Source organism: Ciconia boyciana, chromosome 27, assembly GCF_034638445.1.
Source record: "Ciconia boyciana chromosome 27, ASM3463844v1, whole genome shotgun sequence".
Taxonomy (NCBI): Eukaryota; Metazoa; Chordata; class Aves; order Ciconiiformes; family Ciconiidae; genus Ciconia; species Ciconia boyciana.
Window position 1 is genome coordinate 1229248 of NC_132960.1, and position 14519 is coordinate 1243766.

The 14519-nt window shown below is 39.2% G+C and overlaps 1 protein-coding gene across 2 annotated transcripts in view; it reads right to left on the bottom strand.

The window, feature by feature from the left end:
- The window catches only part of DIP2B (disco interacting protein 2 homolog B), a 70140-nt gene that overhangs the window by 23201 nt on the left and 32420 nt on the right, over window positions 1–14519 (bottom strand). Inside the window, exons 3-10 of one of the 2 annotated variants that reach the window (XM_072847136.1) lie at window positions 9695–9832; window positions 8106–8231; window positions 6158–6370; window positions 3665–3808; window positions 2717–2836; window positions 1907–2104; window positions 1580–1671; window positions 984–1076 (exon numbers count right to left, since the gene is read on the bottom strand). In XM_072847136.1, the coding sequence (XP_072703237.1) occupies window positions 984–1076; window positions 1580–1671; window positions 1907–2104; window positions 2717–2836; window positions 3665–3808; window positions 6158–6370; window positions 8106–8231; window positions 9695–9832 (1124 nt within the window). Of the gene's footprint in view, window positions 1–965; window positions 1077–1579; window positions 1672–1906; window positions 2105–2716; window positions 2837–3664; window positions 3809–6157; window positions 6371–8105; window positions 8232–9694; window positions 9833–14519 lie in introns of both variants that reach the window. The other variant, XM_072847135.1, reaches the window with a different exon arrangement.

The following is a 14519-nucleotide window of genomic DNA, read 5'->3' on the forward strand; positions in this document are numbered from 1 at the left end:
CTCTTCATACATAAAACGAATATTACATTGGCAAGACTAAAATGCATTGGATGTGAAATCTACAGAAAACAAGTGCTCATGCCCAGCATCTAGGCATCGAGCATACGCCATTTATTTTCATTAATGGAAGCCCAGATGCTTCAAAGAGGAATCATAAGGCAAAAAGCAAAACGTGTAATTACACTGAAATAACAAGGCCTCTCTTTCCCCAGGAACTAATTTCTATTGCACAATGATAACAACACTGACATGAGGTACCTTGCTAAGAAATCTGATTGGGCAAATACTGGGAGAAGTTTTAATTTTGTATTTAGTTGCTATAGCAGTTGTCACGTTGCAGACAAATGAAAGCAAAGCTCTGTGACTCCCATAGTATTACCAGACTAGCTTACCATTTCATTACCACCTCTATTGCCATATGTTTGCCATTATCCTGTTTCTTTTGTTTCCTCTTATAAAATTCTGTAGTTTTAGACAGTTCTTGACATGGCAATAATATGGCAATATTGCAAAAATTCTGGTAAGGGTGAAGAAAAGACTTCGTTGAGCAAACAATTTAAAAAAGTGCCTCGAAGTCTTCAGAAATACTTCGCACCTTCAGTCTCCAGCAAGGTCAAAAGACTGGCAAGATGCTAAGCATGGCTGGAAATGAGATCCCCTTCACATCGATCAGCGGGCAGATTCACAATATTATCTGTACCGTATAAATTATTTGCAATAACAGAATGAAGCCTACAGCATTTAGGTGAATCGACCATTTCCAGCTACTCAGCACAGCTCTCTGGTCAATATGTTTTTCCATTTTTAAACAGCTATTCCAGGTTCACAAAGGTCTTGCACATCGCGTTGATACAGAGCTGCTAAGGCAGCAGCTGGATGCTGTGAAACACTTTCAGAGGTTGATGGTCTGACTTGGTTTTCATCCCACATCAGCCTATCACTCCTCTGAGTTCCATCAACGTTACCTTTCTGGTAAGAGGTACCTCTATAGGCACTGGTATCACTTCTGCTAGGAGACAGCCGTAAAACGCCACCATAAACATGACTGGGTCATTGTTGGGATAAACAAGGGCTACCTACAATTCACAAAAAAGTTTTGTTAGTCGAAATACAAGGAAAAAATGCAAAGTTCAGATCTACAGTGACTAAAAGTCAGAAAACTTTGTGTTATTTCACATTCTACCACAGCATTTTTCACAGGGCATCTTTAAGCACTCTTTCTTCCACAGAATATCTGGTATGTGCACGAGTTCCTCACGCAGTAATGTCAGCATTCCCTGTGTGCCCATACACACAAAGATGCACACACAGCCAAAAACAGAGATCTAAAACTCTGTATTTCTCTCAGAGGTGCAGTGCTGTTCCTTAGATGTATTTCAAAGTCCAGAGCCAAGAAGTTGCTTACAGAGCAGCCAGCAGGACTGAAAAAAAATCACAAAAGTTTCTTTCCCAAATAGCCTGTCCTTGGGATAAGAGTCTCGCTATTAAAAGAATAAGATTATAGTGTCTGTGGTAAGTTACGGCCCCCCAAAACCCTCTTTATTTCAGAGGGAGAACCAGACAGTCCCAAACTCATTACCCTATCTCCAGGTTTTAACACGGGTTCATTTTTGGTCCCCAGTTTATTAAGCAGTGTGTAGGCCAGCTTGAGACTTCTGCTCCACAATTTGCCTAGAACACAAAGAAAAGAGACTAGCACAACTCTAAATCAACCCAGCATACATTTCAATTCTTGACTGCTTTTACCGTCTACAGTCATGTCCTCTGTTTCAGTTACACTGCTTTGTCTACAAAGCTCTCAAAACCCAGGAAGGTATTTGCAACCACACTAAGACCAACAATGCTGTGTCCTATCCACTACTGCTCTTTTGGAGCAGTTTAGCAATGGAAGCAGCGCTCAACTCACCATACGTGAGGGTATAAACTGGTTTTCCTGTAACATCCAGTGCTGTCAGACAGGGGCATTTAGCTTGTGTGGTTCCCCAGCGCTGCAGTGCTGCTTCTAAGGCAGGAGGCCAGTTACAAACAACTCCCAGGGGTTCTCCCTTCACAGGTGTCATCTGGCGTCCCTCTGGCTTGGGCTGATTTGGGTCAGGCTGTGGAACTGAAGAAAATTCAATAATGTTTCCAGTTCACCTTTGCCCAGTTGTTACCAGACAGTTAAGCTGGAAAGACGCACTGAAAACAAATGCTTTTCCTCATCGCGTTTAGGTTTAACAACCCCTATCACATTTCATTTCCTAGGAAGACCTGCACAAAACAAAACATCATGAACATAGTCTTCTCCTAAAATGCTATTAAAAGGTATTCAATACAACAGTGAGGAAAGTAACACAGAATTGGAGAAAAGAAAAACAATCTCACAAAATAAGGTTGTAATGAAGTTACCGGTAAAGACAATCCCTTTTGAGAAATGAATTAAAGTAGCCTAAGCAAATGAAGGGGTTTTAAAAATCCATTTCAATATGTTTGTTAATAAATTCTAGTTATTGTAAGAAGTTTAGTGTTGAGGAGGCCACCCAAAGCTCAGCAGTACAGTAAATTACTTCACAAACAGCGGTTTTGTATCAGACTATTGACGAAGGCTACTGCTAGCTGCAAATAGTGAATCAATCAGAGTCAACTTCGAAAACAATGGCATAAATAAATTCAGCACTGCGCATGTCTGTGTACTTATAACAAATGATTAATAAAAAACATTATTTGGTGCTATTACCTTCCACAATTTCTTCAAAATCATCCACAAAAAATTCTTTCAGGGGTGGTCTTTTAGGTCTTTTCAAGGTGTTAAGCAACTGCTGAATTTTCGTGGAGACTCTACTACTCACAGGAACACCTGGAGGGAAAGATTTTGTCTAATAAAAACGTTCATCATGTTTATTAACATTTACATCTTACCTCCTTCCACCGGAGGATACTTCTCCTGGTGCACCCACTCATTCAACTACTGGCTTCCATTATTAAAGGCTGTGCCAGTGCAGGATGACATTAGTAAGTATTATATCAGCTCTGTATTAACTCAGTGGTCAGAAAATGCTAGTAATAGAAATTCATTTTTAAAGCATTTACTCCCTTCCACAGGCTGATTTCCATCTGTCTCTGACACATGGTACTTGCTGTAAAGCACAGCCTACAGATCTGCACCTGCCTGCAGTATGGATCAACTGCAGTGCAAGACTGCCAGCAGAGGGAGGACACACCAGGACCAGAAGCATTCATGCTACCCCTCTGCACAAAGGTTTAGGCCAACCGGCTTAGAGTGACTATTATCAGCTTCATGGGAGCTTAATTATAGTTAAGGATTACATTATTTCATTCATTTTACCTTTCCTTTTGGGGATTCTAGGACAAAAGCTTTTAAAAACAATTAGCCTACCTATGCATTTGTAATTTTTTTCTTAAAAAGTGGTAGAGAAGACAAAAGCCTATTATCTCTCCCATGATTTTCTCCAGTTCAGTACATAGTATGTAATTGCTGCAGCATGGGAATGCGTTAATGCCAATGTCATAACTGCGGCACAGGAATGTGTTAATGCTAACGGCATAACCATTTCAAATTTGTGAAGTGCTTAAATGAGAAACTTGAGTTGGGAGAATAAATCACGTGACTCAAGTCCTTCCTTAACACCATTCTACGTTCTGGGTACTCTGAAAGGTTCCGTACCATCAGCAGTATCCATGAGACTAGACCGATTAGATCCCTTGTGCATGCCTTTCACGATCCCTGAAGGAGGAAGGTCAATCACTGCTGGGCGCGCTGAGGAAGAGGAGGTAGTTGCTGTGACGTCTGGGGGAACTGAGAAATTTTCTAAAAAAAGGCAGAAAATTGAGATGGCAGTTAACACATACCTTTTATTATCAGATGGAATAAGCAAAGTGTTAGTTACCTGTTACCAACAATCTTAAGAATTTAATGGGTTGAATGTATGGGAGCTCTTATTAATGCTAAACACACTGCTTCCTAAATATTAAGTAGCTCTAGGAGGTGCACATTATGAGTTCTGGAAAACAGAAAACAAAGGCACAAAATGAGTGGCTTTGTCCACGTCAGGAAAGTGGTTCAGCAAAACAGAATTCCTGTTCTTGGCTTCTAACCTTCAAATTAAGCTCAATCTCCTGACATTCAGTACTGTAAAAAAAAAAAAAAAAAAAAAAAAAAAGAAGAAAAAAAAGTTTGAGATCCACATGAGCTCTGAAATATTCAAAGCCCCAGAACAAAACCCTACATCACCTATGCAGTAATCTCTCTTGCTAGAATTATACTATTTAACTTTTTTGTCAGTAAGGGCTTTCTAAAACAAAACACACAGTAGGCTATTGACTAAAGCAGATCAGCAAAAAATCATGTTGGTTTAAATATCTTCCAGTTCGGTGGCTAAACAGTATGAGCCTGTCCAGCAGTTAAATAATAAACTTAAAATCTAATGAACAGAGCGAGCTGGGTCTTACTTTTGCTTTAAGTTGCAAGACACTGTTCTGCTTTTCAGATGAGTTTGTAAGCTTCAAAACCACAAGTAACTCTGCATACTTCAGTAATTCTCTCATTAACTTTCTCTTAAATAAGCGATTTTTGCTTACATGGGATTTCTTTATACAACACAGTAGGTTCAATCATCTGATAGGGCAAGAATATTCTATTCTAGCTTACTAGAGCCAGCAACTCTTGCTTACGAAGGAAAAAACCCAACAATTTTGAAACTATGTTGGCTTGCACAAAGAGAGTCTGAAGGAAGTCAGATACTGAATCATTCCCACAGAAAGCTTTTTGTGGTTGATTCTCTGTGCCCCTCTTTCTAAGGAGAAAAAAAAAATAATTATTTCTGCATACCTTTGGAGATACCGTGGCAAGGAATATTCCTCATGTATTGAGCTTCTAAGGTCACTAGGAAGGACCTAGATTTTGTACGACTTCAAACATTTGCAGGACTTTTTATTGCTCTCTCCAAAGAGATGTATAAAATTGCACATGTGAGAGTTCCTATTCATTTAAATTAGGTGTCAACATGGCAAATATAATTCTGACAAAGATTTAGAACTTCTATTTTGCATAAAATACAATTATATTGGATAGTAGGTAACAAGCTATATTACCTTAATTCATTACAAAAGGTAATGTGGCTTTCTGTATGCTCCAATTAAAAACAGCCTCTCTGCTTCAAAGACACATTAATTATATTGACTACATTTTATGGGCAATTTCCCCAGTTTTCCATTTCAGAAAACAACTTGCATCGCAGCAAATAAACAAACAAAAATAACAGCAATAAAAAAAAAAAATCAGTAAAACAGTTAAACACACCAGCACTTCTATGCACTGCTTGCCCCAAACCAGTTAAGCAGAAGCAGAGAGCACACAAAATACAGACACCTCCTAAGATGCAGTAATATCCTTAACAGCAGATAAAAAAAGACAAACATACACAGAGCAAAAACAAACTTTGCAATTTCATACAGAAGCATCAGCAGCAAGGAGCACCTCAGAGCCTCAAAAAACTGAGCCTGGGGTATCCAGATCTGTAGATTTTGCTCTGGCTTCTCAATGCCTGGATGCTCTGATTATTTCTCAGACTAGTCATGAAAGATCTGTGCTAAATCTTTACTCTGCTAGAACCATTTTTTTTAAGGATGTGCTCATTTGTTCACATATATGGCTGGGTTTGGTTCTTCTTTTTTATTAATCTAACGCAAACAATAAACCATTAGGGCTTATAGCAAAATGAGAATGTTAAAACACAGCATTTCCCCCACTCAATAGGCAAAGACACCCCTGTGGTTTTCATCAGGACACAGATGCCAAATGTTACTTGGATATGGTAGCTTTGTACCACACAGTAGCTTCAAATAGCTGTAGACATAAGCAACACAGTATACAGAAAGAAAGTTGTGCCTACTGCTCCTGTCCATACTGTCATCACCCCTGGAGTCTCTTCTACTTCGATAAGCTCCTGTTCCCCATTTCCCCTTTTTCAACCAACTCAATATTCTGAAATTCTTAAGGAAAAAAACATCGTGATGGTGCAACTCCGACAAATTCTAGCAAGTTCCAGCAAAACTAACTAAACTCTTCATCCGAATTTCCCTTATGCAACGGACAACTCCAGCTTTATTAATACAATCTGAACTTGAAGCAATTTTTCTGTTCATACCCATCTCCTACCTATTCGAGTATTGGCAAATACATCAGCTAGTGACCCACTGGTCCCTTTGCCTTCTCCATGGGAAAGTGTAGAAGATGCTGATGAAGATGTGGATGACCCCTGAATAGATCGGTTGATCCAAGACTCAGCATTCTGTAAGCTCTGATGCAATGCAGCAGAAAGAGCAGCTTGGCGCCTTAGCGACCCCTCATCCTCGGATGCGGAAGACGTGTCTGTGTGGAAGCAGAAAAGAAAATCTAGCTCCTTAGGGAAAAGCACATTGCACTGAACATGCTCTCTTTCCAATTCACGTATCAATGGCACAGGCTCGTAATATGAAGATCTTTTTTTCACAGGCTGTATCAAACAAGGTTACATTGGCCAAAACAGAAGTTAAAGCAGCAGACATCTCCAATGCGAACGCATTTACCCCTGGTGTTTTGCCCCTGTTTAAAGCACACAAAACATTCACCTCCTCAGACAAGTATCCTTCCCTTGGGTTCTCCAAGTTTATTAACTTATCTCTCATTACTTTTCCATTCATATTCTATAATATCAGATGCTGTATTGCCTAACTTCAGTAATTCTGAAATGGAAAGTGAGGGGTCAGTATCATTGTCAAAACTGAAAATTCACAGGAACAAAGCAGAATGCAGGCACTGGGAAACAAATGTGCCAAGGCCACACATAGAAAATGCTTTTGTCTGTTATTCTAAACGGGTCCCTTTCAATTGCAGAAAACAAACCAAAAAACCTCACCCCAAAACAGAACAAAACAGAGAAAACTACAACAAGGAACTGCATCCTGCATTTCTGAGAGAACAGATACCTTGTCTATCCTAAAGCTGGGAACTAATTATTTATTTATCATGAAGAAAGCACTCATTACTTGATACCTTAAGTTGTACAGTGCTACATGTAAACATTCAGTTGGGCTTTGGCCTAAAATTTACATGCTCTTCAAAGTGATTGCCTGTCTATACTCTAGTTGTAAATCAAACTATTAAATCATGTCCTACCTACTTGCCAAAGTAGAATGCAGTTACGAGCTGAAGAAAAAGACTGATTCCAGACACACTGTATGCACCAACCTTTGTTTGTGTAGTACCCACAGCTCACAATGTGCTGTAGTCCTGGACAAGTTAGTACAAAGCTGAGATGCAAGCAGACACCAGGAACATGCATTAGCTCCCAGTAGAAAGGAAACAAAAAAGGAAGTATGAAGAAAAAAGGAGGTAAAAGAATAGGTATGAGTGAAGTGGCCTAGCAGAGCAGTTTCAGAGAGATATGAATTCACAATGAGATATGAATTCATAATATTCAGATGACTTCGTCAATCCAAATGACTGTGATGCTTCTGCACAATGACAGACAACATAAAATTCGCTGCTGAAAATTAGACAGATTCATCTTTAAGACAGTGCATATAGCTGCTTGCAAACAGAGCGCTTTATTAATATCTGATGCACATGCACCATAACAGGCACCACGTTATCTGAGGTATTTTGCCGCAGCCATTACATGGGAGGGGTTAGGAAGGAAAAGTCCTGCAAGTCATAGAATCCCACAGGACCCCCACCAAGGTCCTTGCCCAGAAATGTACATCGCTGCAAATCCTTTTCCTGTATGTTGAGTATTAAACCTTACCAAAATCAAAACATGAATTATGCAACTGAAATAGGTGCGAGGGAAGCAAAAGAAGAAGTCTCAGTCCAGAAAGCCTGCTCGGCTCTTGCCAATTGATTCTTTAAAAGCTCCCGGAAGACAAGTCATTTTCACAGCCCTAACAGCAGCTCCATGAAAACAAGCAGCTGCTCAAATGTAGCAAGAAAGCTACAGGAGTAACAGACTACCTACAAATGTGCTGAAGAGCTTGAATATTTTGACAATTGCAGCCTCTTGATTTGGAAACTGTTACTAATGCGTACCTTAACATCCACACAGACACGCACACTGTAAGAACCTAACCTGGGGGAGTGCAGGCATCAGCTGGAGACTGAACAAAGGTAGACCGCCTTTTCGTTGGCATGGGCAGAGCCATCTTCTGTTCTTTGTGTTTTGCCAGTGCTGCTTGAACTGCTTCTGTGTGGATATCTGCAAGATGGAAGTTCATATACTCAGTTTTGCAACAGTAGAGGAGGAAGAAAAACACACAAGGCTTACACACGTGCAACTACTGCTAGCTGTCTGTATTTATGCACCTCTCCATTTTACAGTACCTTCCCAAACAACTACATTTTGCCACCTCATGAATAACATTTCCTTTTTTTAAAAAAAAAACAACAAAAAAACCAAAAACAAAACCCCAAAAACCACAAACAAACAAACAAAAACCCAAAAAACCCCAAAAACCCCCCAAAAAACAAAAAAACAGGGAAAGTAAAGGTTTCTAAAGTTAGCAAGCTATATAGCAGGGCCAGCTTTTTTAGTCTGGAATCTTCTGGATTAGTCATTATATTCTTGTGTCTCCAGCAACTTTTATAGAAACCCCAACCCCACCGGATTGTTCCCCTCAACCAAAGATTATCCTAAAATATGTTTGTGCATAATTAAAAATATGCACATAAGCTAACAGTGTATACAGCCCCAGGTGCAACTCTGGTCTATAAACTGACAAATTCTGAGCCAGTTGTCTGATTTAGGAAAAACCTTATGTTCAAAAACCTGAAGGGATGCAGATTTCATGTAAATCTTGACAGTTACTAACTGCGGCTGTAAATACACGTTGATTAGTAACTGAAACAGGCTAGGACATGAAGCTTCCCATCCCTCTGCAAACGTGCAGAACTCTTTAAAGAAAGACACATCACGGTGATGAGAAGACAACTTATTAAAACACTACTATGACAAGGGAGAGCTCCTCTGCATGAATTTCTCAGATTAATCTATTTTCATTAGGCTTTTCCAAAAACCAGAAAGACAGGGTTTTCTAATGCTTTATGAAATGGTGATATATGACAGCAGTGTTACTGGAGAAGGTGTATTTGATATACTTTATTTACCCCTGTTGAGAAGAAAACTTAAATCTTGCTAATGCAAAGTGAAAAACAAAACCAGGTGGAAACAAAAAATAGGTGCTGCCACCTTCTCCTTTCCTTAAGTGGAGAAGGAAATCAGCAGGGTGCTAGTCAGCCATTTCTGCTGCTCTTTGGCAGTACTTTAAGCCAGCTCTCATTCTCCAAGCTCGTAGAGCAGATATGCACAGCAATCACCAATTCCAGGAACAAATTATTACCTGTCACTTCACTGAATCTGGTTACTTACAGACATGGTTAAAATAGGCTTTCCATTCTGTGAATGTCTTGCATTGAATAACTGCATTCAAATTCCACCAGAAAATCAAGGTGGCAAAAAGTTATTTGCTTTTTCTACTTAGCGTTCCTTTTGATTCAGCAGCTGCAGTCCTAAAAGTCTGATGTTTCTTTATACAGAACCACCAAGGTAAGACTTTCCATCAGTGGACGAATAATAAGCTTGACTCCTTGACAGGATACGGTACATTCTTCCTCACTAACCAGAATCCCAGGTGAACTGCCCTGCCCTGCTCCTGCCCTTACCGGATCGATAGCGTTCATCCCTGGCTCCCCCTGAGCGACCTCGGTGAAATTTGGATGAGGATGATGATGCTGAGGCTGGAGTTGCAGATGGAACAGGCATCTGAGTTCTGGATTCCTTCTGTAATGCTGGATCAACACCTGGAAAACAGTCCACAACTCTCTGAGAGCAGGAAATAAAAGTAGCCTTTTGTGACCATACTTTTCTCTTTTACCTTATAATTACAGGATTTTCCCTTTTTTTTTTTTGTAGTGAAGTAGATCTAATTAGTATATTAATACATCTGTCCAATTATACCCTAATCAGTTAAGATATACCTGCCCCTTCTTTGACTTGACTCTTAAGAGTTTTTCCCACCTTTTTTCTTTTTAAGGGGTTGTTAGGCACTTGAAGTAAGAGACAATTTACAGCAAATCTGAAGCAGGTGACATAAAACACAATTTCACATAATTTAAGGAACCTATCAGTGATAAATGGAGATGAAGTCACCTTGAAACAATTCATTACAAAATACAAAAGCAAAAGTGATAAGATTCAGATAAATCTTGATAAATGAAATAGTAGATAAGGCAGCTATGTCCTACACTTCCACACACTTAATAGGGCCATTTGCAATGAACTTCACTGTTTTGTGATTTAGTATCTGTATGGTTTGCTCCTTATTTTGCCATGTTTCCAGTGGGAACAGAACTGCACCATACTCTCATTATTGCATTACGACGGAAGAGAATTAGCAGTTTAACTTGTGGTAAAATGATATATGTAAACTGCTTTTAGAGATCAGTCATTTACACCAGTCTCCTCGTCGACGATGCTGCTATGGGCACGACGAGTAAAGGGGTTTGACTGATGCACTAAGTCATTATCCCAAATTAAGTTTGAGTTGTGAAGAAGAGCAAACCCTCAGAAAAATATGTTGAGAAGCTGGGTTTGTTACTCGGTGTTCCACTGACTAGTGCACGTTATTGACAGGAAAACCAATAACATACCAGCAGCCAGAGCCTTTGCTGTTCACATTAATTACAAAAACAAAGGAGACCTCCAGTTGTCCAGGTTCTGGCTCCTTTCAGCGTGTCAAGAAGTGAGTGGCTTTATCATCCTGGAAAGTTTGTTTTTCCCGTGAATACAGGGAGCTAAATAGATAATCTGATAAGAAATTATCACTTTACATAATTCAGCAGGGGACACTAGGAACCGTTGCTACTAGAGTTTCCATTCTAAAATGAATGGTGCATCAGTGGGAACTTTTTAAAAACGAAAGGTCATATAGCTGTAATTACCTTCCGGTTGTCACCTGAAGTCACACAAAAAGAAGAGCAATTGTGTCATCTAAATATGCACCGCTTATGAATTCTCACAAACTACCAAAGGATTACAGAAATGAAGAGGAAACCACAAATCCTGGAGTCCAATTCCAGTTATACCACTTTCTTAGTGTGTGGTTTTAGGTAAACAACTTAAGGCAAGCGCCTCAAGCTCAGAGAACTTACAATACCAGCAAATCACACCTAACTAGTTAGAGAAGTCTTCAACCATCTCCTATACCTTCCAACGTCCAAAAGAGCAGAATATTAATTGAATGTTACAGCAAACTAACTATCCACTTAGCCCAGCATTATATGCTTTGGAAAAAACTCAAGAATACGGGGGCAACGCACTCCTGGAAGAAGTTCTCTCTTAACCCCTAGCATTACTATTTGGCCTGGGAACCTTTTCAAAACTTTTCACCTCTTACTCAAATTTTTAGTAGTTCCATTTGTGATATCAACATCCAACAGAGGCAAGCTACCAAGCTTATGTATTAATGATTCTTTAAACTATAATGTCAAAAAATTAGAACCTTTATTTCTAGTTAAAAAGAACATGTCCTGCTAGCCAGAAATTCTCAAACCATATTAAGGGGACAAACAACTATTCCCCATTTTCACTGGTATTTTTTGGATATCATAACATATAACACAGAGTTCTGTATTCACTTATCAAAACATAACCATCACCTGTACAAAGGTGCCAGCTGCACAAAAAGTAGAATGGAAAAGGATAAGAGACTTCTGTGGTCTAGGTGCAGGAGCTGGTAATTGGAAGACCTGGACTTCAGAACAAGATTTTAAACTCAAAATCTCAGTTTACCCACACTCAAAAGAATCAGCGTTTGTGTCCCCTTCCCGTCATTCTGGAACGCATTTCATTGGTAACTAGTTTAACATCTTTGTAGCATACATTTGCCTTCATCAAACACGAGAGTTTTATTTCGATACAAAGACAAGACAACTTCGCAGACTGCAAAGAAAAGCTTAATGCTTTCTGATCATTCGAGTATTTACGAATTCAAGTACCCACTAGATGTCAGCAGCAGATTTAACACTATTTTAAATGAATTATTAAATTCATATTCAGTTCTCTCTTATAAGTCTTGCAACAGCATCTCATCTGCTCTGCAGGGCATCACAAGGCAAACATGACATTCCATTTACAAAGGGATCAAATGTGTCTGTAAGTGACATGACACACCAAGAGGAAGCTCTTTGTTTAAATATTTTGCTATGACATAATAACATGTTACAGTAGCCTAACAAAGCATTCAAGCACAGATGAGGGAAAAAGTGTACAGCTACAGTAAATCACAAATGGTTATACAACAAAGCAGCATAAGTGAGCTAAGCCTGACAGGTGATAGGTGACTTCTTTAGCATTCCCTTTAGAATAATCTTGCTATAGCTGCAGTTTCTGCTGGCAGGATCTGAATCTACAGAGACATGAAAAAGAAATTATTTCAGATACGCTTTTGAAGGATGCTGTAGATTTTTTAATTGTCCTTAGTTTTTAAACAGAATTGACTGCTTTGTGATCCCTGTGTTTTGTTGAAGGAAGAGGGTCAATGATTTAGAGATTCAGAGATTTTTTCATAACGATTTTTAAAGAATCATTATAAGCATCATGTATGATCAACAAGGATAAATGTTTACATTCTCCTTACATTATCCCACATTTACAACAAGGACAGTAAGCGCTAGATTCATCTGACAAGAAAAGCAGCAGGAAAACCTGTTATTCTGCTGTTTTGCATGCAGAATTGAACAGAAGTGCTAGTGCTGGACTGGCTATTCCTCATAACAAGATGATTTTTTCAAGCTACATGCCTGTAAAAATGATGTAAATAAACTCGGCTACCTGGGGTTTACAAGTCAGCCTGAACAGCTCTTCCAGAACACAGGGGACAGCCTCGCTCAGTAGCAGGCATGGCTGCATAAGCTTAGTGTGATTGCTGCTGTCTTCCAGCACAGAGAAGGCTGAGAACTCACCAGATTTAGGAGATTCAGAGACTTTTGCAGATGGATTTCAATTCTGCCTTGTACAAGACATGAAGGAAGAATTCAGGTGCTCCATTGATTTAGTCCTGGATATTATTTCAAAGCTGGAGAAATGTATTTCCTAGTGTCAAGTGATAAGCTTTATTTGAAATTGTGATATCCCTCAGACTGAATAAGGAAGCAAATAATTCTTCATTTGTGGTAGCTGCAAGTCAGATCTTGTAAATGGGTGAAACTCTCTAAACAACACTAAGCTGGAGCACGTGTGCATGATTTACAGGTTTAGCCAAAGCTGTTTTATCACTGGTTACTATTCCACATTAGCTCCCATTTGAAATAATATGATGCTGAAAGATGGGGAGGGGGGAAAGGAGAAGAAAAAAAAAAGGGCAAAACTTTATAGTAGAGTTCTGCTGGCTTATTGGCAGCCCACACCACACAGGGTGGCAGGAAGAACTCTTCTGAAACAGGAAATATATGACAGCCCACTCAGGAAGCAAAGAAGAAATGCTTCTTTTCCAAAGTGCCATGATTTCAAAGAAATGAAACACTAAAGTAACAGAATCTATAATGTTCCCACCTTGCGCTATCCATGAATAACGTGAAGCAGAAAAAACAACACAACATACATTAACAGCTAAAACTCACAGATCAATTAAATTAGCTTCAAATGTTATCAAATCTCAACAGGTTTACAAGCATATTACTCCTGTCTTCCAACACCTTTCCCTGAGGTACTGCAATACAAAAACCACCGGATAGCATTCATCTTAACTTTTCAATAAAAATAGTAGGTACTCCAACGTTCTCTTTGCTTGTTTAAAATTTTTAATTTTTTCTTTTTTTCATCATCATGAGAATAGAAAGCAGGAGCAAGAGCACTCTAGCAGTTACATAAAAGGGTTCTGACAGTGAATCAGTACTTAATGAATATAATTTCCTTTACACATTAGAAGAGGAACCGAATGCATTATCTTAAATAGCGAGAAAACGTACTCTGCCAACGGTCTTATGTGCAAGGGCTGCTAATTTTGGCAGAAGGCATTCCTGCGTCTGCATTGTTTGAGCTAAAGAGTTGTGAATGCTTTTCCAGATTTGCGGCAAACTAATATGGACAGGAGCTCTTTCCCTAGGCAGAAGTTTGCCTGTAGTCTGCAGCAAAAGCTAGTTTCAAGAGGTGGTAAGTTACTACACCATCTCTTAGCAGCAGAGCAGTTCATCTGTCCGTCCAAAAAGTGTTTTTCAAAATAGCAAAAAATAGCATTGTATTGCATCTTTTAACATGGGCATAAAAATATTCAGTCCTCACAAATGACTCTGAGGGTGACTTGAAAATGTCAGCGTGACTCCAATAAAAGCAACATCTCAAAGCACTGAGCCCCCAGTCTGTTTCCAAAAGGGAACTTATGGTTTAGCTACAGTTATACGCATTCAGAAAGACACCAAGGACGAGATGACAGCAGGGCGGCCTTTCTGTATTTTTGCAGGTGGTTAGTCAGTAGTGTAACATGAAATA